This window comes from Natrix helvetica (genome assembly GCF_964273705.1).
Source record: "Natrix helvetica genome assembly, chromosome: 7".
Classification (NCBI taxonomy): domain Eukaryota; kingdom Metazoa; phylum Chordata; class Lepidosauria; order Squamata; family Natricidae; genus Natrix; species Natrix helvetica.
This window is the reverse complement of record NC_138558.1, coordinates 32,600,198-32,626,958: the sequence shown is the minus strand read 5'-3', so window position 1 is coordinate 32,626,958 and position 26,761 is coordinate 32,600,198. Positions and strand designations below refer to the sequence as shown.

Here is a 26,761-nt window from a genome sequence, read left to right as displayed (position 1 = left end):
TTTTGATTTTGCTGCAAGAAACAATCTTTTGGTTCAACATTTAAAAATGATAGATGGAGACTCAGTATGATCTCATAGCCAGATGCTGCGGTGTAAGTTTTACTTCCAGTTATTTACCTGACAGTATGGAACTTAAATTGAACAAGCAGAGACTAATTAAAAGATTTTTGCTGGCATAAGCACTCTTCGGTAGGGGCAAGAACGGGAAGGAGGGAGATGAAAGCACATAAAATAGCATTTACTTTTCAGTTCATACCTCTAATTAGCTGCATAACTCCAGGGACTATAATTATCAAAATTGCTAGAAGCTTGCAAAAGGTTAGGAAAATCTGAAGGCGGGCACTCCAGCTGACACTCATACTATTCAGGACCATTACAACTGCTGGAGAAAAAGAAAAAGAAAAGTTAAAAGGAAGTATTTCTCATCCATCCAAAAGCACTATAAAAGCTCTGTTAGACAGAACCTCTTCCACCATGCATCCTGGGCATTAGTGGAAGAACTCACATTACCCTTACTAACCTTTAATGAGCAGTGTTCTTATAGCTTATTTTTAAGAAACTTTACAAAGTATCATCAACTAAAAATCTCCATCTTCCAAAGCATCAATCATTGTATTGTTAGCCTTCCAATAAATACAATTAAGCTTGGTCCTCATTGTAGAACTAGTTTTGATAATAAATGGCTTGCTGTAATTCAAATTTTACTTATAAAGAAAAATATTTGTAGCTCAAATGAAGAGTCCTTGGTGCTCTCTGAGCTTGCTTATTTTCTTGTAGACATTTCATTACTCAAACTAAGTAATGACTAGCACTGATGATGTTACCTACTTTGGGTAATTAAACTTTGACATGTATTTATATATTAATGTTCAGGATTACTATATACAATAGTTCTTTAGTTGTGGACTTTACAAAATTGTAAATTCATGCTACGTCTCTGCACACTCCTAAACAACTGTCTGCAGGTGTTGGTGTTTTTTGTAAAGAAATGGAAAATGGATAATGTAAAAACTCTCCTAACTCTTTCAAGTAGAACCAGTTATTTGAATTATAGTATTACAATAGTACAGTACCATGCCCGACCTCTCTGTAAGAAATCACATGAAAGAGAGCTATCAGTGCTGCAAAGTATTTTTGAGTCCAGAGTATTTCCTTTGAAGAAAGCTGTGCTCCAACTCAAGAAGCTTTTGCTTGATCCAACTGCCTTGATAATTATTTTGGAAAGGTTGCACAAAAAGTGGCAATTTTATAAGAAGAAACAGATTGGGTCTTTGGAAGACAGGATTCAACCTGAGCTATAAAGGTAGACCTCAACTTATGACCACAATTGAGCCCAACATTTATGTTGTTAAGTGAGACATTTGTTAAGTCAGTTTTGCCCCATTTTACAATCTTGCTTGCCACAATTGCTAAGTGAATTACTGCAGTTGTTAAGTTAGTAACACAGTTGTTAAATAAATCTGGCTCCCCCATTGACTTTGCTTATCAAAAGTTTGCAAAAGGTGACCACATGACCCCGGGACAGTGCAACCATCATATATACGAGTCATTTGCCAAGCATCTGAATTTTGATCATGTGACCATGGGGATGCTGCAATAGTCAGAAATGTGAAAAACAGTCATCAGTCACTTTTTTTAGTGCTATTGTAACTTAGAACAGTCACTAAGTGAACTGTTATAAGTCAAGGACTACCTGTAGTATGGAAACTGCATTGGTGATGCTTGAATATGACTTTTCAAGGGTTAAGAATTGCAGAGTGCAATCCTCATGGTCTTCTTTAGCGTCTCAGGTAGGTTTGATATGAAACACAGCATCCATCAAAACTACCATTAAAAGACTGGTGCCAAAAGTGTTTTTTCCCCAGTTCCTATTCCTGAAAGATTGATTCCAATCAATGGTGGAGGGAGAGTAGATCTCTACTGTATCTGGACACCTCTAAACTGTTGAGTCCCTCCATGATATTTTCTCCATCTACTTCTGTTTCACATTGTCATGAAGCTGCTAAAGGAGGTCATTGCTGATCAGGAGGTTTGTTATCATTAATAGGTTGATAATACCCAATTATGCATCTTGTATTTTGGTCCAATAGGTAATGATGAAGAATAAATTTCAAATGAACCCTTACAAGGAAGAATGGCTTTAGATTGGTGGTTGAAATGATTCCTTCTTTGGGGGAATTTCCATCTTTCATTCTGAATGGAGCTCAACTTCCCTACTCTAGAGTAGTTAATTATTTGGAAATTTCCATGACTCACAAGATGCTGCTTGAAGAAGAGACGGGACAGAGGGTGTTAAGCAGTTGCACAAAGAGTGTGTACTTTTTAATGCATAGATATTAATTTTAATATACAATATAGATAATACATATAGTAGATTGCGAGAGTACTCTTACATTCCTGTACAAAAGGTGGAATACACATCTAATAAATAAATAAACAGAGTTTGGGTGTATCATTTTTAGCAGCCTATACAGTTTTGCTTGCAAAAAATACAAAGGTACATAGTATATTAGCATTCATAGTTTTCTGCAGTTTTTATCCTTCAGTTTCTATATTCAAGGTCCAGTAGGAACCATAAAAGGCATGGAACTTTTCTTAATCCTCCTAGTGTTCACTGGCCAGCATATAAAGAGAACTAAGTACAAAATTAAATAAATAAAACACATACTGTATATTGTTTTCTTGCGGCATCAGATTTCTAATTCTCTTAGTAGCTAGGCCCTCTAAGAATCAAAAATCAGACAGAGACCAATGGACACACATATGGATCCTCTATAAATTATATCCCAAATAAACTGATCTGGGAGACACAATATATCTTACATATTTTCCTTAGAATTATTATATACAGAAATATTAGATGGCATATATGGCCAGAGATGTTGTTATTATTGTCGTTCAACATGTTGCAAAATTTATAAAATAAATACAGGTTAATATTTTATAGCAACTTCTTATACATTTTTGCCGTGCAGCAGTTCTAAAGAGCTTCATTAACCTCAGTTGTGCTCACAAACCACATGATATATGCCTAGGGTGGCATACCCCATTATTAAAGCTTCATGACTGCATCTCTTTCTGCAAGTGAAAAGGCCACCTTTTCCCTAGTAAAACAATCATTTGCAGGATCCTTATAAAAGAGAGTGTTAAATGCTCTATTAATTAATAGAGGCAGTAAAGCTTTCCACAAAACAACCTAAATGTTTCACAATAGTAAGGGATATTAGCTGCATTTCTGCTGTCCATGGAGATCATTTAAATGACAATCAAACCACTATTCCTTCTTGTCTCAATCAGAGCAAGTCTCCAAATAACTCACATTGCAATATTCTTAGAACAAAGAAGTGGAATTTATAGTAGAATAGGGACCAGTAGCTTTTGTGTCCATATCCCAAGTAAATTGAGATGAAAGATTTACTAAGACAGTACAAGACAGTACAGGACAGAACAGGACAGACTGGATAGGATAAGACAACCTTTATTGTCATCAAAAATGAAATTCTGTTTCCTGTTCTCAAAAGAAACTATATATTTACACATATACATACATAACACTTATATACACATGCTACATAGACACATAGACACATACACACACACACACACCAGGGGTGGGTTCCAACAGTCACTACTGCCGATTCGCTCATGGGCACACCGTGCATGTGCACTGCACGCACATGCACAGTGCAATAAAAATTGTTCTGCGCATGCGCGGAAACAAAAAACAAGATGGTGCTGCCAGGAGAACTGGTTTGGGTGCGTGGCAGGCCTGGGTTGCTGCCGGTTCCAGTGACCCAGGCCGCCAAACCACTACCAGTTCGGCTGAACTCATAACTGACACACACACATTTTAATACATAGCGGAAAGAGGAAACTTGAGAGTTCACAAGGTTGATGCTATATGGAACAAAACTGTGACTGAATGTTCTGCTTTGGATACCATGAAGCTTCCTCCCAGAAGGTAAGAAGGAAAGCAGGTTGTGAAGCTGATGTGTAGTATCCCAGGCAATCCTACGGACCCTGCTCAAGCATTGCTTTTATGCTACGTCCTGGATAAAAGGAAGTGAACTGCAAGTGATCTTTTCTGCCATCTTCATCATCCTGCACCGACTACTTGCATCTACCCGAGGCCACTATATCTAGTCTTTAAAACTAATCTCCACATGACCACAAAGAATTAGTATCTATTATATTTTTCTGCCATCATCCAGTAGTTCTCCATATTTTGGAATATATTTCTGGTTTAAACCAGAGATATATGGTATTTTGGTCATAGATACCATTACCTAGAAAAGTTGATTTTTAATACTGAAATGCATTAAGTCGGAGTATAAACATGTGATCTATAATAAATGTTTTCTATTCTCAAGTCATAAATGTATTTGTTAGATAACTATTAGAATTAATTAAGCACCGAAAAACAATTGTTGCAAAATGTTTAACATTCCTTCAAGGTTATAGGAAAATATGAATAAAATACGATAAAGGAGAGATTACTAAATGCAGAATATATACACCATGGCTATAATGGTATATAGTCTGTATCCTGCTCCTCAAGAACTTTTGTAGAACTCAAAGCCGTCTTCTCAACTGATGTTTTTTTGGGGGTAGAACCTAAGATTAAATTAAATTTAGTAGTTTCAAAACAGAGTAGAATGGATGACTGGAATTAGAAAACTGTCCATAAGGAAAAAGCGGAAGAATTAAGGAGACCTAATGAGTATGTGTTTCATTAATGTTTTCTTTTCAGGGTTACATTTAGGTAAAGCAGGGATAACACCCTAGCCAGAAATGTTTTTGTTTTATTTTAATACCTAGCCACCAGCATTTTTCCATTTTAATAGCAAAAAATCCACTGCCAACATCTCATCATTGGCACGGGATCTGGATCCATTAATATTTCTGTTTTCTGTAATTTCAGTTATAGACTACTATCCAGTTACATGATTGGATGATGTTTCCATATAATTACTGTTTTCTTGTGGAACACTCAAGGCAGGATAAAATATTCAATCATGAACATTTAGTGATCTGCCAAAATGATGCACCTTATCTGTCTTCTAAGGTGAAAATACAACCTCTGATGGAATACACCCCTTAGCCTGGAGCAAAGCAAGAAAAGTCTGTCTCCCAAATGCCCAATATATGGGCCTCTGAAAGCAAAAATATCACAGTATTCAAAATGGCAGATATGGTCTATGAATCTGATAAACAAGCACTAAAACACTACAAGATTAAAAATTGAATTCCAATACTTTGCAACTTTCAACATCTTAAATTTTTGAGAATGCTAGCTATTACAGGTTCCAGCTTTTTCCTTATATTATAACTTCAATTTGTTGTGTTTTTCATTCTTTAATTTGTAATGTGTTTATCTGATTCACTGTTATCTCACTGAAATATCTAATCCAAGGTGTACTAGTGTTTTAGTTCTGAAAAACTGAACTTCAAAAGGAGAATGGCTTTCCCATTTCTCCTTAACAGAGAGTCTAGTTGGGTGTAGTTTTATAACAGCAGTCTTTCCTTTTGAACATACACCTACATAGAGTTACTCATATATTGCTTAATTTTAAAATTTTTGCTGTTACGATAATTTCCAATGACTTATTCTTATATTATTATTATTATTATTATTATTATTATTATTATTATTATTATTATTATTATTATTATTATTATTATTATTATTATTATTATTATTATTATTATGAAAACTATATGTAGATATAAAACTAATACAAACTATAATGAGGAAAGGTAAAAAGAAAAAGTAAAGGTGAAAAGAAAAGAAAAACAACTTTCTCCTTTGTCCTAGCAAGTATAAACAATTTTAACAAAGTATTACCATATCTTTAAATACAACAAACAATCCCTTCATCCCATATCTCACTTCATTCTCTACAAGCAAATTTTTAAAATCTCATCTTTGATTCTAATCAGCAAAAGTCTCTTAAGGGTTACCAGAAATAACAACACATCAACTGTAAACGTGGTCTAATAAACCCACTTGAATTCCTTCCTTTTATAGTTATGTTTCATTTTCTATTTTTAAAGCACCCCCCCCAAATACATCAACATTCAATACAATCTATTGAAATCCAATAGAAGTTACCACACATCATTCTATTCTATTAGAGTTCACATTTTAATTTGCTGCTAATAAAATAGTCATGGTAACTCTCACAATATGAAACATTAAGTTGACTAGCACTGAATAAAGTTTGCTTCCGATATTTGATTCCAAGGTTGATTGAATTACCTTTATGAATCAAAATGGAAAATTAGAACAAATAATTGCATTGAATGCCTTTGAATCAAATGATTCGGATGCTTCTGAGCATGTACAGAAAGATCTTTTCCAAATTAATTTGGATATCCCAAATCAAACCAATTTTTCAACCTGATTCAAACTGTCAAGTTGGATAGATTCTCTGCAATGCAATTGATTTCCATATCCCACCATTAAATAACGAATTGATTTTAATGATCTGTTACTTATCATCTGCCTAGTCCCGTGGTGGTGAACCTATGGCATGTGTGCCACAGGTGGCACACGGAGCCCTCTCTGCGGGCACGTGAGCCATCGCCCAGCTTAACTCCACCATGCATGTGTGCATGCCTCCCACCAGCCAGCTGATTTTTAGATCGCTGCCATGCATACGGGAGACATTCATGCATGCATGGGAAGCAGGGGTTCATGCACTGATGCACAGTGGGGGGGCAGGGGGATCGTGTGACACCCCTCGTGGCCCATTTTTGGTCCCAGGAAGCTTTAGGGAGGCTTGCTATGCCCAAAATGGGGCATAGGGGGTCATGCGCATGTGTGAGGGAGCATGGGGTGGTCATGCACATGCACGGAAGTGGGTGGAGCACAGGGGGGGTCATGCATGCATCTGCAGGGGGCAGGGCACATTGCATTATGGGTGTGAGCACGATTTTGGCACGCAATGAGAAAAAGGTTAGCCATCACTGGCCTAATCCCTTATCTATCAAAATTCAGTACTTACTGATTCCTACAGCTGTAATGAGTTTAATAGCGAGGTCAGGGATTTCACATCGTACAAAAAGTGGTTCCAATATGTACTGTCCAAATGCCAGAGAGATTACTGCTGTGGCAGCAGGTCTGGAAGAAAAAGAAAGAGGTTATTTTTCTAAGGAATGCCAAAACTACTAATTTTGTGCATATGTTAAATATAAATATGCATCAAACAATATGGATAGCAAATTTCCAGAATGCATTTATATCCATAGTGGATCCTAAATAATAACTTGATAGCTCAACCATTACCACAAAAGCTTAAAAAGCTTAAAAAACAGAAAAATTAAACCTTGTACAGTATTCATTTTTAAAAGAAAATTAAGAGAAATATCAAACAGCAAGTCAAGTTAGAACAATTAAAAGTTAACTCACACTGATCTGATCTTCTGTCATTGAGAATTATTACTATTGTCAGTAGTTAGTAGATAAAGTTAATGTTTTTTTATTTTACAATCTCTGAATCTTACTACTGATTATCAGGTTGGATCTTTAGAAAATTAAGCTAAGAACCTCTGTTAAATTTTAGCCTTACCGTATAAGAACGGTACTAATTGCTTTACGACAGAAGTTAGTGTTCTATCTTGCGGAGAACACAGGTGGACAAATGGAGGCGAGCCAGGACTTAACAGAATGCTAACAATTTATTGCTAACAGGTTGCCAACGCGGCAATTCACAATACACGCGCTTCGCTAACAGGCAACAGCTGAGCTCTGCTCTGACAGCCTTTATATATGCCGCTGTCCGAGCAGTCAGCCAATCAGCGCTTAGCACAGCGCCCCCTAGTGCAGCGGACCAGAGGGAAAACTATATACATAACACTCCTTCACACTTAGAAGGCGCATGCGTAATCTTGCAAATACCTTGGGCGGCGACGGACCCGCCCTGATCTCCGCAGAGTGACGTCTGCTTCAGAGTTAGTGGCCGCGGCTTCCAACGGCCCGGGCCTTATCCCAACTGATTCAGCCACCGCTGGAAGTTCACAGGGAAGACAAGGTAGGTCCCTTGGTCTCCTTGCTCTATTTTGAGGTGGCTCTGGGGTGGTAGGCCTGGAAGTAGGTGTTTGTGTGTTTTCGGAATTTTGGCCTGGTTGTTCCCCAGTTGTGTCTGCCTCCCCTTGCCGATTTCGCAATTGATTTATATGGCGTCTCCATATTCGGCCGTCCTCTAGTTCTACTAAGTACGAACAGGGACCCGTGATTCTTCTAATGATTCCCTTTACCCAAAGTGGGTGGCCGGTGTAATTCCGGGCATATACAGTAGCGTTTACAGAGAAACCCTTTAATTGACAGTGTGAGTCAAGAGGTTTTGCTGGGGCATATTCAGGGTGAAGCCTGTCCAGTGTTGTTCTGATGCGCCGACCCATTAATAACTCAGCGGGGCTTTTATTAGTTGTGGCACATGGGGTGGCATGTTGCCAAAAGAGATAAGTGTCTATGTCCTCCTGCCAGTTGAGTGGACCGAACCTAGCCAGCGCTTCTTTAGCAGATCTGACAGCGCGTTCCGCTAGGCCATTGGCCGCCGGATTGAAGGGTGCCACAAATGCATGTCGGATTCCCAATTGGTCAAAGAATTTTTTGAGTAGGGCAGCAGTAAATTGGGGACCATTATCAGATACCACCAGATCCGGTAACCCATGGGTAGCAAAAACCCTTCTGAGAACCTTAATAATGGCAGGGGCAGTAGTACTAGACAATAAAGCAATTTCTACCCACTTAGAATAAGCATCAACAATAACAATAAAAACCTGGCCCTTTACTGGGCCCGCCAAGTCCATGTGGATTCTGGACCACGGAGCTCTGGGTTGCTCCCAGTTTTGTATGGGAGCTCTGGGACCCGCAGGTCGGGACTCCTGGCACTTTTCACAGCCAGAGACCCACCGTGCAATGTCCTGGTCCATGCCCGGCCACCAAGCATAGCTGCGGCCGAGTGATTTCATTCTGACGATGCCGGGGTGGCCTTCATGAAGCGTAGTCAGCACCGCGTCTTGGAGCGAAACAGGAACGACCACTCGGCTTCCCCACAGGAGGCAACCTTGCTGGGTAGAGAGTTCGTGTTGTCTGGTTGCAAAAGGTTGCCATTCAGTGCCCAGAGGTTTGGCTGGCCAACCACGCTCAGTCCAAGCCAGCACCCTGGAGAGCAGCTTGTCTCGCCGCGTGTGTGAGGCCACGTCAACTGCTGTGATGGGCGACTGCATTTCGTCGATCAGGAGCACGTCGGAGGCAGGAGCAGGATCCTGGACAGCAATAGGTAGAGGGCATCTGCTTAACGCGTCAGCATGGGAGATGTGCTTCCCAGGTCGATGGAGCAGGGTGTAGTCATAGGCTGCCAGGAACACCGTCCATCTCGTGAATCGTGGAGACAAGATCTGGGGCGTTTGCTTGTCCCCTGCGATGATGCCCAACAGGGGCTTGTGATCCGTCACTATTTGGAAATGACGGCCATACAGATAGGAATGAAAACGCTTCACCCCAGCTACTATAGCCAAAGCTTCACGATCGAGCTGGCTATAGTTTCGTTCGGGCGAAGACAAGGTGCGGGAGAAAAATGCGACCGGCACTTCTAAACCAGACTGCAGACGGTGGCTTAAAACCGCTCCGACCCCGTAGGGTGATGCGTCACAAGTCAGAGTCACCGGGAGGGATTCGCTGTATTGGTGCAAAACAGTCTCAGAGGTTAAAAACTTTTTGATATTAGCAAAAGCAGCGGCCTCTTTCTTTCCCCAAAACCATTTTGCGGAACGGTCTAGCAATCGATGGAGGGGCTCCACAATAGACGCTTTATGAGGCAGAAAAATATTGTAAAAATTGAGCAGCCCTAAGAAAGCTTGGAGTTCGGCTTTGTTTGTTGGTGAGGGGGCTTGGCTGATTGCCTGCACCTTAGCAGGCGTAGGACGGATTCCTTTCTTATCGATTAAGAAACCTAAAAACTCAACTTGTGGAACCGCGATTTGGCACTTGGTAGTTTTTAGTTTTAACCCAGCACCGCGGAAACGCTGAAGTACGGTTCGTAGACGGGCCATAAGGTGCGCCAGCGAACGGGCTGATACCAGGACGTCGTCAAAATAAGGCACGACACCTGGTATCCCTTGCAAAAGCCTTTCCATTAGGTTCTGAAATAACCCTGGCGCTACGCTGACCCCAAACTGCAATCAGTGGCACTTAAAAGCGCCTCTATGCGTAACTATAGTCTGGGCTTCAGCAGTTGCCTCATCCACAGGCAACTGCTGATATGCCTGAGCCAGATCGAGTTTAGCAAATATTGTTCCCTGTCCCAGTGAGTGCAATAAATGTTGCACTACTGGTAAGGGGTATGCACTCTGCTGTAATGCGCGATTAAGTGTGCATTTAAAGTCCCCACATATGCGCACAGACCCATCATGCTTCACTGGTATGACAATGGGAGTCTCCCAGCGGGCATGGTCAATAGGTTCTAACACCCCCTGAGCTATTAACTTATCTATTTCAGCGTCCACTTTAGATTTTAACGCGAACGGCACCCTGCGCGGCTTGAGCCGCCGTGGTGGCACTTGGGGGTCTAAATTGAAAGATATGGGTGTGCCAGTATATTTTCCTAAACCTTCCCCGAAAACTTCGGGAAATTCCTTAATCAGTGCATCAAGGTGTGGAGTGGTCTGAATCTGATCTATACCAGTTATGGCTAGACCTAAAGCTTCAAACCATTCCAACCCTAATAAACTTGGCCTGGGGCCCTTGACTACAATGAGGGGAAGCCTCTTGTGAAACTGTTTAAATGATACCTTACAGTAAAACTTTCCTAGTACTGGAATGGAATTCCCTTGGAAGTCCCTCAGCTTCAATGGGCACGGGGATAGACGTGCCTGTGAAATACCTGGCACAATTTCCTGATTCCTGCCCATGAGATGATAGACACGGCTGAGCCAGTATCTATCTCCATCTGGTACATGGTTTACCCTCTATCCTGACATTGAGGAATATTTTCCCCCTGGGTGCATGGATGATCTGATCTACAGCAGACTCATCCCTGTCATCATTGACTGTGAAACAAGAATCTTGTTTCCTAGACCCAGCATTCCTGCTAAAATTAGAGGGCTTCTTGAAACTTTGGTTAGGGCTGGGAGAATTCCCTTCTAACGCGCTTGCACAAGGCGCCGCTGCCCTACAAACTCTTGCCAAATAGCCCCTTCTCCCGCAATGGAGACAGGCAACGTTCTTAAAACGGCAGTCTGCCCTATCATGCTTACCCCCACACCCAGGGCAATTTGCACGGAATGCAGCCTTACCCTGGCGCCCTTTTTGTTGCTCCCCACGCAGACGATGTACTTCATCGTTTCCGACAGCTCCGGCGTCCTCGAGAGTGTCTTCATGGTGAACCTCGGTAGTCTTTTCAACAGGTAGAGGGTTTGAGAATCTCTGGAGTTCGTTTGTGGACTTATTTGACATTTCTACAGCCCTGGCTTCATCAAGGGCTGTTTGCAAATCAAGTTCAGGTTTGGCCAGTAGATGGCGTTGTATGCGGAGGTCCCTAACACCTCCCACAATCTGATCTGTTAAAACCTCATCTAGGTCTCTAAATCTACAATGTATAGCTGCGGCTCGTAACGCAGCCACGTAATCATTTATGGATTCTCCTTCTCGCTGGACCCTACGGTAAAAGGCAAATCTTCGTGTAGTGCGGGAAAGCGATGGGGCATAATGATTCTTTAATTTGGTCATTAACACGTCCCAGGTTATGTCGTGGACAGAGTGTGGGGCAACTAAGGTTTCAGCCAAATTAAACATCTCAGTACTACACAAATTTAAAAAACAAGCCTTTTTTCGCTGCTCAGTTAAATCTGTGAAGCCGTTGGCTTCTAAAAAACATTCAAAACGCGAAATATATGAGACCCAAGTCTCTGTGGCCGCGTTGAAGGCGGCAAAAGTATTCATGGATGCCATCTCTGAGGTAACTTTTTCTGTAGATTTTCAGCCAATGTAGTCTGCGAGGACAATGACTCACTCGACCTCTCGTCGAGTGATTCCCCTGAGGGAATTCAGCTCTTGGTGACTCAGCTCGTGGTTAGTGACTCACAGCTCTGCCTGGGCTCCTCCAGAGGATCCCACCTTCGTCGCCAAATGTTCTATCTTGCGGAGAACACAGGTGGACAAATGGAGGCGAGCCAGGACTTAACAGAATGCTAACAATTTATTGCTAACAGGTTGCCAACGCGGCAATTCACAATACACGCGCTTCGCTAACAGGCAACAGCTGAGCTCTGCTCTGACAGCCTTTATATATGCCGCTGTCCGAGCAGTCAGCCAATCAGCGCTTAGCACAGCGCCCCCTAGTGCAGCGGACCAGAGGGAAAACTATATACATAACAGTTAGAAATATATTTTATATAGATTTTTCTTTTGGCAGAGGAGAAAATTACCCTGTGGTAGTTATTGGTTTGAACAAGCATTTTTCTTCAATCACACTAATCGCCATAATTTAAAAATGATTTTCCATTATTTGTTTTAAATCCCAGATTTGGGTCAGTGCTAATTGATTCAGTACTCCCAGAAATTTCCAGGAGAGTAAGAAATCAAAACATTCATCGTGACTTAGCATTTTGAATGACTGTGGTCATGTTCAATATCCAAATTTTTGTTGCTAGCTGAATTACATTGGGTGTATTTAGCAATATGATAAATAGAAAAGAGGTATCTAGAGTGAGGCCTGAAGAGGAAGTTATAAAGCATTTTAGTTTCACAGAAATGAAATCCTTTCATAAGGTGAACCTGTCATATGTACACTAAATAAAGGAATCAGGGGACTGAACTTTCTAAGCATAAACTGATTAGCAATTTAGTTCCATTTGTATGTTGTATTTTTTACAAAACCAGAACACAGTAAACAATGAGCATTTTAGTATTAAAAAGTCTACAGGTAATTTTTTTTAATAAGTTCAGGAAGGATCCAGACAAACAACTCTTCTTCAGGTAACATGTCAAGTCATCTTCTGCTTATCCCTCAAAAATACAGAACAGAATACCTTTTTCCATTCTACAAAAAATCATCTGCAATGTCAGTTGAAACTTTATTACTTCAACAATGGTAGTAAATTAGTGTCTCCACCACACATAAAGACAGATTGCATGGTAATACACAAAAGGAAACCCCTCCCCCTACTATAAGTAATCTCCAGAAAACAAGAAGTCATTTAAAAGTATCTGCAGCTCAGAATGATCCGTTCATTTCTGCCTATATAATTCTTCCTGATAATAAAATCAATGCTGATGCTTGGTTTGTCCAGCTACAAGATCCCATCAACTGGTCCTCAACTATCATAATTAGGTCTGGAATTTCTGTTGTTAAGCAAGGCAGTTGTTGAGTGAGTCAATCCTAATTTTTGTCATGGTTGTTAAGCGAACCATTCCCATTGCCATTTGTCACATGATTGGTAAGTGAATTCAGCTTCCTTCATTTACTTCGCTTGTCAGAAGCTGATTGGGAAGGCTGCAAATGTTGATCACCTCACACAAGAATGCTGAATTTGCCAGGCACTCAAATTTTGATCATGTGACCATGGGGCTACTGCGACACTCATGTATGAGAACCAATTGTAAGTCCCTTTTTTTAGTACTGTTGTTATGTATTAAATATATATAGTTGTGTTAAGTCCTGCTAAAGTGAAACTAACCTTTAGATGACTCTAACTGTTATCTCCAACTGTTTTGGAGGGAAACTTTGAGCATTCATATTTGGGCGGGGATTTTCATGTATTATGATTGATTAAGGCTCTGTAGGACCAGAGTATAAATTAAAGGCAATAGCCTGCTGTTCCTGAGTTTCAGTTTGAGTCAATAAATGCTGTTGTATCTATGCTGGTCTGGTTCTTGCCTACTGAATCCCACTACACAACAGTTGCCAAATGACTGGTTCTAGGTTAAGTACTACACTACCTGTATTCAATCTCCAGAAGTCTATAGCTTACCTTTCCAATTTATTTTCATCAGAAAAATAAGGACATTAATGTAAACTATATAAAAATAAAAACTTCTGTTTAACTACAAATTATCTATGCAGCTTAACTTGGACCATACCCAAATGTTCAGTGCTTGAAATGTATCAAATCAATTGAAACTAAAATGTCTAAGACAATCTTTCATCTTTCTAATTGTGTTGCCAGTGTTATTTTGTGAGTCTAAGTAAGTCTTCTGAAGGTAAAGGTAACTGGATTTCTACCACTGAATATTGGCTAAACTTGAATTTAACCCTTTTGGGCTTGGGGCCACGTTGTATTGCCAGCTTCATATCAGTTTTTTGGAGTCTCCTTTTGAAAACTAGGCTCCAAGTGTATGGAATTGCTATTGGAACACTGTTGGCTTTTGGTTTAGAGAGTATCACAGCCAATATTTAGGCAACAAATTAAGAACATGAACTGATCATTCATTGGATATGTTACTGGTTCCAAATCATTAGGTTCTGAACAGAATTTACTGTTCTTGGAAGCCAGCATGTTATTTATTTAATACAGCAGTGCCAAAATATAGGTGGGCTTTTACTTTAGCTCTGCTTTGTCTTCAGAGACAAAGATGCGAAGGAAAACTTAAGAAAAACCAATAGATTGTGTCCACTGTTATCGTATTTATAACTGTTTTTTGATTTTCAAAGCACATAAGGAGTAAAATGACAAGAAAACAAAAGTTATGTTTACTTACCGTATGATGAGTAATTCTACCCAAACTCTTACAAAGGCAGGAAGTGGACCGAAAGCTTCAAGGATATATGTGTAATGCCCACCAGATTTCTTAATACTTGTGCCTAATTCTGCATAGCAGAGAGCACCTATAAAAAATAGAGTTAATTTTAAACTATTGTTTTGGAAAGGTTTATCAAAAAGTTTCAAAATCAGAGGACAGATGTTCATTTGTTATCAATAAGCAGATTTATATTTCACTGGTGTCTGAAATAATCATGTAATAAACTGACAATTATTTACATTTCTTTTTCCTCCAGGAAACTATCAGTCATTAATATAAAGTCAGTTCAGGTGAGCATATAGGGAAATGTCAGTAGGAAGTTGAGCTACTGTTTTTCTTTTCTACAATAGAAGAAAATACATGAGATATACCACATGGGGTTTCAATTGAACTTCCTCTCCAAGAAGTTCAGTGTTGGGAAGCCTTAAGATAGAATCCTCTTATCTTCCAAAGAACCCAGAATGGCTTGCTATAGTCACCCTGATTTTTAAAATTATTATGGTTGGTTTCATAGTCACCCAGATATTTAGCCTGGATTTCACACATTATCCACCCATCAAGTCTTCACAGAAGACTTTCTTTTTTTCAATAAGTGTTGTATCAATCATTGCAAACAACAAATTATTGTTATCAATTCACAACAATGTGAAGTCATGGCTGCTAGTTCTTTAGCTGTAGTGGCCTTCATAAGCATCAAATTCTTCCTAAGAACCTAGGATGTCATAATGCAAGACATATATTATATAACTTTTGAACAGACAAATGTCAATTTTGTGAATGCAATGATTTTTTTAAATGTCATGGAAGATTTTCTGCTATGAGACCAATTCATTGTTATTATTATACCATATCATAAAACGTATGATTATGCATACCTTTTGATACCACCATACAATATTGTGAGTTTTCCAGTAGAATTGTAGTCAAAGATTTACATGTTCATTTGATGTATTAGACACCTATCCCTAGACAGTATATAATTAGCTCTGACTATTGATCCTCAGTGTAAAAACTCCATTGTTATCCAAGACAAAAAGTTACATTGTTCATACAATCAGTTATGCATGTTTTAAACTATTAAACTCTGCATGTTTGAAACTCTACTTTAAAATTCTTAACAATTTAATTATCCTTCATTTCTTTTCAACAGAGGGTACAAAATATTTCCATAGAAGGAACAATGTAAAAACATTTTTCAATAAGTATTTGTCATTTTACATTGGCTAAGATATCAATAACCGACAACCATTCCAAAATTATTGCAGAATTTTGCTGGCTATTCATATGTACATATTTTAATGTTGTAGCCTTGTATTTTTCTATTCAAACATCATTCTATCGTAGCCCATTTTGGGACAGTAATTTCCTCTCTCAGAAGTTTTGTTATGGAAATATAGCAGAGGATCCCGCATGTGCGCCATCTTGAACTCTTCCACAAAGGTAAGAAATAAATGAATAAAATCTAAAGTCCATTTTCTTTACATTTAATCAAATCAGTACATTTCTAGGCCTCTTTTCTAAATCATTCTCAATAGAAATTATAAGACAAACCTAGAGATGTTTATCAATAATTCAAAATAAATATTTGCCTGATTCCCCTAAGAAAATGTTCAATTCTCTAAAATAAACAGCTGCAGAACTATCTTCATATTACTTTTTAGTAGGCATGATTGGATTAATAGTTTAATTTTGTTTAATTTAATAATTAAAGTCTTAAAACCCCATAAGGAACAAAAATGGAAAAGGGGGAGCAGTGTTAAACATACTGAATAGTAGGAGGAAGGATTTACTGCTGAACTCATTTTCAGTGAATTTATCAGAAAACATTTGTGCATTGCAAATTTTCAGAAGAATAAAAATTATTATGTTTCTTTAGTCATTCCCTAATAAAAACAAGCAGCATAAGTGAAACAATGCCATTGTAAGAAGTTCAAAATATGGATCTGTTTTATGGATAATCCCTGGATTTTCCATGTTAGTTAACCAATATGGGTATTTCCAAAATTATGGAATATACTGTTTGTATTTTTCCTACCTGAACCAGTCACACTACCTGGGCATCATAGAATAAGACATCTGGAATTTATAAGAACTTCAAGGGGAATCAACATTAACTTCTTCAGCCTAGCTGTTTTCCATAACTTCAACTCCTAGAATGTTTGATAACCATATCTAAAAATTCTGAAAATCTGAAATCTAGATACCCAGGAAGAATTAGATTGAAGGAAGCAACCATAAATTATTCTTGGTGTGTCAATTCTACTTCTGACCCAGTTTGTATATGTAAAGCAACTTGTTTATCAAGGGTGGATTAAGCCTCACCTCTGCTCTTTAACATGCAGAATATTTTGACAGAGAGCAACATTCATTCCATTTCTTGGCTGGATATTTGATACTCAATCTAGTTTATCCACTGTTCCTAATGCTAGAAAAAAGTAGCATGGACTATAATAATTACTCTAGTCATATGGATTATCCTCTTCTTAGCTGATTAAGGAGATCAATGAATTCATTGTTTGGACAGTTTAAGAAGGAGAAATAATTCTAATATCAATGATACATTGTGCTCCCAATATAATTATTAACATTTAGAGCAATCCAAATCTTTAAGCAATGCCACATTGTACATTGCAAATTATTGCAATGCATATTATTAGTGCTGCTCCCCAAAATTACACTCGTGCATAGAACTACTGAGAAGAAATTTACATTGCTCAATAATGAAATTGCATACTACTAAATATTAAATTTAAAAACTCTAGAACTTTAAGTCACAGCAATTGCCAACATTACAAGAATGCGTGCACACATTACAAGACTGCTTCTGAGCATGCAGTAGGGATTTTACTTTTATCAAATAATCTTCCCTATCAGTGAAGTAAGAAACTCCAGTTCAGTATCTACAACTCCAGGAAAAGTTTAGTCTCATTTAATTTTTAAAAAAAGCAATTTAAGTCTATATTGCTATATGTTGGAGACCAGCAGATAATTCAGTTAAAATTTACTCCATTAATAATTATCTTTATAAAACACTGAGCTAGGTATTTGAGAACTTATTTGCCTCAAGTTTTCAAGACTGAGAAGATCATCTCTAGCTGGAGCATTCTGCAAGCCTGCTGCAACTTGTTTTTAGAGTGTGTACATAAACAACACAAATAACATATTTTATGATTTAGGAAACACCTTTCTTTATCTATTTTTGGGAGCCCCATCTATTTTAAAAGTAAACACTTAAATCCATTCAGTACAAAAGGCACATTACCCAAACTTTTGAACTTCAGGATGTGTGCGTATCTGTGTGGATAGATAGATGGATGGAGAGATAGATAGATAGCATCACCAGTACAGCTAGCCACCCCAAGGATCAATTAAAAACTTTCAAAACTTACCAAAGAGTGAAAGAATGCCACAGACAGTCCAGATAATCAAGGACAGTCCCACCGTGCCAGTGTTCTGGAGAATTCCTTTTGGAGATATGAAGATTCCAGCTCCAATTATAGTGCCAATTATAATGGATATTCCTCTCAGCAAAGTTATTTTCTTCTTCAGCACTACTTTGTCTCCTGGTTCTACCTTGATGTCATTTGTTGAAGGCAACTTAGGCTGTCCCTGAGGGCAGCTTCCATTCGAACATGACGAGACCGGAGACTTCCTAAACATGCTTTAGAGCAGCTCACACAATTTACAAAGATTAAAACAAAAAACTTCTCTGTTCTTTTTTTCCTTCTCTTTGCCTTTTCCTAGCTAAAAACTATTGCACGTGCTCCCTTACTGTCTCTAGCTTTTAAACCTGCTTGTGCCAACAGGTATAAAGAGCTCCTCGGGTGTCTTTTAACTTTTCAGCAATATCAAACTGCTACTGAAAAACACCTGCTTTTTCTCCCAGCTACTTTGGTGCTGTTCTGTCATTGGAAGCCAGCTCCACTTCAGTATGGTATTGTGTTTAAGCTTCCTTGTCATACCAAGTTAGCTTTGCTGAATGATGATGCAAATTCCACAGGTTTGCATCAGCCATACGAGCTAGTACTAAGCATTACTCAGCACTTTGTCGTTTTTTCATAGTAGCAGGATGTTGCACAACTAACTCAAACTCTTACAGAAAATACTCAAAGATACGAACACGCACTCCTCCCCCCCCCCCGCTAAACCAAATCTTACTTAAAAGATTGTATTACTGGCGTATTTCCAAATATTTAAATGCACTCCTAATGTGAAAAAAACATATGTTTCAAAGAACAAAGTCCTGAAGTGGGAAAAGCAAAGCAAATATAAGGTGTGACGTCTTATTACTAGTGCAGCTAGCTTTTCCTTCATTATAAAAAAGATTCTAAGTTTGTATTGGTTTTATATAGATCATGCTTTTTTTCCTTAAAGATTTTATATATTAATAGAAAACAAATACATGGCCACCTCTTTTCTTCTTTGGGTTGCCTATCAACTCACAAATCCAGATGGTTTGATTGTTTACTTGATTACTCTTCGATGAAAACATTCCTTCAAACAAAGCAATATGTTTATTGGAAGCTAAAGCCTGATTTCCAAAGATATATATTGCAGAACTCAACAAAGGTCATTGTCATGTTGTTGCCATCTTTTTTTAAAATAAATTAAATTTGCTTGTATTTCCTGCCTTGTATGTTTTTTATGCACCTCATAAATCCTAAGTATATTAAAAGGTGGCAAGATCATGCTGGTTGATCCTGACTCTGATATCTATGACAGTCGTAGATATTATAAAATAAGTGCTACGAGTTTTCCTACATGATCAGGAATTCTGTATAATTCATTTGAGTGTCTGATCAAATGAAAAAAAAAATCGGTAGTGATTGCTCAATTCAGTATTTCAGAGGTAGAGTGCTATGGCCTCTAAAATAGTTGGCATCAAACTATATAAATTCTCTGAACCATGCTGAGAGTTGCAACTCACTGACATAAAAAATGCCATAGATTTCATTCCACTTACTTTTGAATGATGCAGTGCAGTTTTCTACATCAAAATGCCATTCTGCCATGTTTGGACTGTAACACTAAATTCCCACATAATGTAAGACAAGTGTCAGTCTTCCAGTTAACAAACACAACAGAATCAAAACTCCAAGGCAGGCATATTCCTCAAAGTATAGATTTATTAGGCATGTTATATTGGCACATCTGGGGAAAACCCGACTCCGAAGGGTTTTCCCACCCAAATCAAACCTCAAAGTTCTTTCCTCTAGGTCACGTGTCCGTCACATGGCCCAATCAGGTCTCAGCCACCATCTGGGCTGGCTTTGGTCCATGCCTCTCCAACACCTGGTAGAACATCCTTGGCTCCCAAGGGAAAGAATGTTGTTTTGGCTACCCATCCCCAGCTATCTCTATCTCCCCTCTTATGTCCTCACAGTTCCAACTGGGCTTGCTGCTGCAGCCCTGACGATGCTCCCAAAATAGTTTCAGCTCAAAATGGCTTCAGGGCTGACAACAAAGTCTGTTGAAAGAGTCTCAAAAATGTTTCAACACATCAGAAAGTAACAAACTGCGAAAGACTGTTACACAGATCAATATGACGCAATGATATGAATGCTTTAAATTGGCACTGAAGTTTTTATTGACATTATTAGGTAAGTTGTTTTACAGCCTGTTCCAAGTTTAGAGTGATTCCCAGTGACTCAAGTTTTCTTTCCCACCCCGCAAATTGCCAGTTACCTATCTCTATAGCCTAGAACCGTGATGGCGAACCTGTGGCACGCAGAGCCATATCGGTGGACCAGCTGATTTTCGGGCCTTCTGAGCCCACCAGAAGTCAGGAAACAGGCTGTTTTCGGCCTCTGGTGGGGCCGAAAACAGGACCAGAATGGACCTTCTGGTGTGACCAGAAGTTGGAAAATGGGTCATTTTCATCCTCCAGGAAGCCTCCGGGGTGGGGGGCTCTGAGTCTGGGGAGAGTGAAAAACGGACCTTCCAGTTTGACTGTTAGCAAAGTTAGCAAATGGGCTGTTTTCAGCTTCCAGGGGGTGGGGAAAGCCTTTTTTGCCCTCCCCAAGCTCCTAGAAAGGGTCTGGAAGCTGGGGAGGGCGAAAAATGGGTCCACTGTGCCATCTCGTGCCAAAAGTGGAGGGAGGGGTCACGGTCGCATGCATGGGGGCAAGCACATAGAATTATGGGTGTGGGCATGTGCATGCATGACCCCCTCATTTCCCCCCCACATTTGGCATGCGATGACAAAAAGGTTAGCCATCATTGGCCTACAATAAACAGAGCAGGGAAATGAACCCTTCAACAGATATTGTATTGAAAATAATCATATCTATAAAATATTCATCTAGAGCATAAAAGAATATGGTTTCTTTTGCACAGTAATCCTAAATCAGACACCTGTAGAATGAAATCAGAGATTTTGCAGCTATGCAGTGCTTTGGGCTGGTGCCTCCCATGCTAATCCTGTTTAGGAGCATTCACTGCTTCTTCCTTATATGTACTTAACTTGCCTCTCAGGATCAACCTGGAACATTATGTATTAATAATTAAAGAAAAGGCAAATACTCTTCCTACTGAGTGTTGACAAAAGTTCTTTCTCAGTACTTCTCCTTTTATGAAACTATCATAATATGGGGGGATGACAGACTTGATATGATTATTGTAAGACTTTATTAATTAAGAAATTGTTTAATTAGTCTTAGCAATCAGCTATAAGGAAATGTATTTTTACTTTAGTAGACTATATCACTGAGAGGGGGGGACTAGATGGACGTAATTAGCATTTTATATATTGGGGACTTTGATAGATAGAGTTAATGAATAAGTGCTTTTGCATTAAAGGTTAAATTTACTTTTCTTTAACCTGCCAACCTGAGGTGGCTGGGTTTGGTGCTTATTCTGGGATTATGTGATTATTGTTATTGGCAAAATACTATTTATATAACTGAAGTCAGATTTCACCACCTGTCTTCCATAACTGTTTCTACCAGAAGTAGTTCTAGGATTTCTTTGTCGGGATCTTAATTTAGCTAATTTACATCAAAATCACTGTCTGAAAACCTATCATGACCATGTCCATGCTGTCTTACATATATGGGTCCATGAGAAATAAAATGATTGCCACTATAAAATTTGGCTAGATTCCATTCATTTGGGCAAAGTCAAATAAGAATTGGCAGAATAGCAAGAGTAACCAATCCTGAACAAAATCCAAAACAAAATTTGTAAGAGACTTCTTTTTCCCAAAAAGGAAATATCAAGAGGTATGAATAAAAACCAAAAACCTGTATTTCATACATGAGAAAAAGCAATGGAAAGTAAAAGCTTGATCCAGATTCACTGATCTGGGAAGAATGATATGCAAGTTGTTATACCAGTTATGATGTAACTTTGCAGAAAAACTATAAGCATTAAACAATGGTAGAAAAAGTATAAATCAACTATATTTCAGGGTATTTTCAAATAATCCCCAACAATCCAGTAGATTTTTTCAAAGGATTCAGAATTATATTCCCTTTTTGCCTTTTTCTCTTTCTCAGTTACTTTTTTTAAAGTGTGAAATTATTTTTTGCATGAAAAATGTAAAGTGAAAGCAGCTGAGGAAAGCCACCGCCATTTAAATAAAGTGAATGAAAATTCAAATAGTTGTCTCAAAAACAAAAAGGGGAAATGGAGCTTAATGCACCTACTTAAAATTTAAACATAAAATTGAGAATAAATGATGCAAATGTGATAACATTACTTATAAAAATCCTTCCAGTAAGGCTTAACTCCCAATTGAATGCAAAATATTAAAGGTTTTTACAGATTCATATTTTTAAAAATGAATATATTTTCCTTCTATTTTAGCCTAAAACATTTTTACTTAAATATGCAGAAGAATATTAATATTTCAATACAAATTTATGAAATATTCACAATTGTCCAAAAATGACATTAAACCGTCTGATAACTGATAGTGAAAATAGGTGGGTTTTCTTGAAAAATAATGTGTCCTGAAATATAGTATCAGACATCTAATTGGTACATAATATGTGGCTGTCCAATTTTAACATGCTTGGATCAATAGATTTAATAGCGGCCTTTAAAAAAAAAACCAACTATCTGAGAAACTATCTCATTAAAAGCTTATAAGGTGTTTCCAAGATTGACAATCGGACAGAATAGTATGAATCAGATACAGTAAATGAGTAGGCTTGGTCCAATGAATGTGGTAATTTAAAGCTCATAATTAATTGGCGTGCCAGTACAAGAATATATAATCATTCTTAGTGATTTATAAGAATTTTTACAGTTTTATATTATGCAAAAAAGCTCAAATTAAAACAAATTAAAATTCAGAACAGCCTAACTGTAGGTTTTAGGGAGAATAAATTTTTATTTTCAGGGGAGAATTAAAATTTAAGGAAAGTTGTTTTATAAAACTTTTCATGACAGAAAGTTGTTTTATAGTACTTTTCGGGACAGTATTGCTTAAAAAGTAGCCAAGTTTTCCCAGCACAGCGAGCCAGAAATGTTAACCAGAATTCATGGCAAACAAATAGGATACTGCTGGTCTCCAAAACTTAAATTTTGCTTTTGTTCGAAAAATTGGAGGGAATTTTTAAAAAATCATCTTGTCATTTTGAGAATACCCTATTTTACTCTGACAATAAACTCATGAGATAAATTTCATTGAGAAATAGTAACTAAATACTTGGTCAACCAGTGAATTAGCATTATGCCCGTTGGGCTTTAAACTTGCTCTGAATTTTATAAATTTGTTTCTAACAGAAAACCTGTTTCTAATCTATGCACCCTTTTCAGTCTCAGATTTTTCTTTGTTGTATTTATGAAAGCTATGCATAAATATGATTTGGAACTTGGTAGCACAATACCTGTCTGCAATTTTAGTGATACTTCTATCCTATTTAGACAAGGGATATAAGTCTATTCAAATAATCAATATTTTTCTAATGGCATATTATCTATACAAGATGAACCAGGGTTAGAAGAAAACTTTCAGGTAACAAATATGCTGATTTAAATCTGCATTCCAAACACAGAATCCAAAATGAAACTTAGATATAAGACATTTTATTCAATATGATTTCTTTTGCATAATGTATACATGAGAAAATTGTTTTACTTTTTATTTTAAGTTTTACCTAAAGGAGTACAAAAGAAGAAAACAAATATAGAAAGACAAGAAAACAAACAACTATAAAAAAAACTAACAACCTTACGAAAAGTACAAAAGAAGCCAATCAAATGTATTAAAGATAATTATTTTTTAAAAAAAATAAAAAATAAGTTTTCCCCTTTAGGCTGGCACTGTGAATACACATATTTCATCTCTCCCCCCCCTCTTCTCTCTCCTGATTAACTTCTATAGTATTGAATTGAATTATATCCAAACATTCAGGAACTGCTTTAATTTCAGCTGCATGAAGGCAGAGAAAGATTATTCTAGTAATTTGTTAAAAGAGATCCTGGCTTGAGAACAAATATTAAAGTAATCCACAAGATCTGGCTGAGCTTAAATGTGATTTAAAACTGATTCAAGAAAAAAATGGCTCATTTTGAGAATCAGCTAAATGGCCCTAGGTCAGTTATTCAAGCCAGTAGTAATATTTAAATAAACAAATTACTTACTTAGAGTCACAATTGTATAGGAAAAATCTACATATGATGGGCATTGAAAACCTTCCAAGTCAATCAAAACTGACTGAATTTATGGAGGATTTTTTTGGGAAAAAAACCTCCTTCCTTTTGGAACAGATTTTCCTGTCAAAATTGGAGATGTGATTATAATTCCTTTAATGTGAAGTCTGGAACTACTTCTAATATTATAGTTCAGTTATTTCATGTTATCACAAGAAGTGAGATTTTATGTATATATTGCCAGGAAACAGTCAAGTCTCATTTGAACAGAAGTTCTAGTCAATGTAAGATCAATTTTACTGAAGTTTCCAAAAAGTGAAAGCTGTTTACAAAAGCATGAAGTCCCACCAGATCAATACAACTTCAACATTTCATGTGTTTCCCAACGACCTTCTGTGTTAATCATCAAGACCAGTTTCACAAGATCAGTTGTCCTTTGAATGAAGAGACTTTTATCTTACCTTTAAAATCTGCTGATGAACAAGCCTGATTATGTTTCATTCCATGGGATCTGTTGCAGGAAAGTTTGGATTTGTTTACAGCTCCTCTGCAAAAGCATTCTTTTAAAAGTCTGTATGCTTGCATTTTTTCCCTGAATTCTTTTTTGTTTGTGTTATAGTTAATTTCAAATCGAATGTCTGGGCAAATTGCCAATACTGCCATCTATTTTTAATACAAAGTGTCCCAAGCCATTGCTATATCTGTGCCTTTATTAAGATTGTTATCAAAAACTTATTTTAACTTTTTCCCACAATTTTCCACCACTGCTTCTTTCTGCAACTATATTTCATTTAATCTTCATCTGAAAGATCTGCTTTTCCTTTTAACACTGAATTGATGTTGAAAAACAACTTTGGCAGTATCTATATTTTGTGAACAACAGTAGCCAAATTGTAAAACATGATCTGGGTCTTTCTTAAAAATAAATATATTTTATGCATCACTTTATATGTCTCCATGCATCTACAAGCTCCAGTTTGTCTATCCCCGGGATGGTGAACCTATGGCATGCGTGCCACAAGTGGCACGCGGAGCCATTAGTCAGGGCACGCAAGGCGCTGGCCAGCTGAGTTCACCTTTTCAAAAGCTATTTTTCGCCTTGCCCAGGCTCCATTGGCTTTATAGGAGCCTGGGGAGGGCGAAAAGAGCCTCCCCACCCCCCCCCCAGAGGCTTCAGGGACCGTCCCTGAAGCCTTCGGAGGGTCGTTTTAAGCGTTCCAAAGGCTTCAGGGACCGTCCGAGGCTTCCCTGATGCCTTCGGAGCACTTAAAACGACCCTCCGAGCAACCCAGAAGTCACTTCCGGTTTGCTCGGAGGGTGGTTTTAAGCGCTCCAAAGGCTTAAGGGAAGCCTCTGGACAGTCCCTGAAGCCTCCGGGGGGTCGGGGGAGGCTCTTTTCGCCCTCCCCAGGCTCCTATAAAACCCCTGGAGCATGGGGAGGGCAAAAAAAACCATGTAAAAATGGGGGGGTCGCGCGTTGCATTATGGGTGCGGCACGCCCGCACTCGATCCCCCTGCGCTCCCCCCACTTGTGGCACGCGAGCCAAAAAAGGTTCGCCATCACTGGTCTATCCTGTCAAATAACAAACACACTTTGTTTGGTCATTACCTTGAGGACAAATTAATCCATTCCAATCTGACATTAAGCACCAATTTTCCTATGGTGACCATTAATTTGTCCATAAATCCTTTGTAAAAAGTTACATTAATCTCATTTGGAACATATATTCTCAGTATCAAAGGAGACCCAGGCAGTTCAAATGTGAATAAAAAATTATTGTAAGCTTAAGCTCTGTACAAGAATCTAAACTACTAACGGTCAAGGAAAATTAGTGGGAGTTAAGAGTAAAAAGAAATTCAAGGTGGGTTGGACTTAAATCTCTTGTAAGTGTGGAGGGATTCATGACGGATGACATGTTTGACCCCTCCTTCAGGCTCAGCCTAATCACCTCCTATATAAAGCACTTCCACCCTGACATATCTACCATAATCATCATTTCAGTTGCAATTTGGGATTTATATACAAAACAATTACATTTTTTTTCTTTTTAACTCACATACTTTTTAACAGTGATCAAAAAGATTGGAAGCTGCTTCTTTATAATCTATTCTCTTTTATATTTATATTTTCTTTTTTAGTTATGCAATATTGCTCCTTATTTTGCTTGTTTCTTTTCTAATTCTATTCTAAAAATATTCATCTTGTTTTATCTTGTTAAAAAATGTCACCAATAAAGTTATATTAAAAATGCCTAACACCTGTCAGTAGCAGTGTCAATTGTTCATTTTACTATATAAATTCATTTCTTCCCGGCTACAATTTCAGCTAAATTCTATCTACTTCTCCCATTAACTGTACTGCTGGTTTTCTATTTTTTTCTTCACTGTAGCTCTATACAGAGAATAGTGATGGGA

At 38.0% G+C, this 26,761-nt stretch overlaps 1 protein-coding gene across 1 annotated transcript in view; it reads right to left on the bottom strand.

Annotated features, from left to right (window-relative positions):
* Positions 1-19,212, bottom strand: part of SLC7A11 (solute carrier family 7 member 11) — a 66,809-nt gene extending 47,597 nt beyond the window's left edge. The window contains exons 1-4 of the mRNA XM_081958865.1: positions 18,136-19,212; positions 14,705-14,831; positions 7,008-7,123; positions 257-382 (exon numbers count right to left, since the gene is read on the bottom strand). Of these exons, the coding sequence (XP_081814991.1) occupies positions 257-382; positions 7,008-7,123; positions 14,705-14,831; positions 18,136-18,406 (640 nt within the window). The 5' untranslated portion in view covers positions 18,407-19,212. The remainder of the gene's footprint in view (positions 1-256; positions 383-7,007; positions 7,124-14,704; positions 14,832-18,135) is intronic.
* Positions 19,213-26,761: the final 7,549 nt, after the last annotated feature.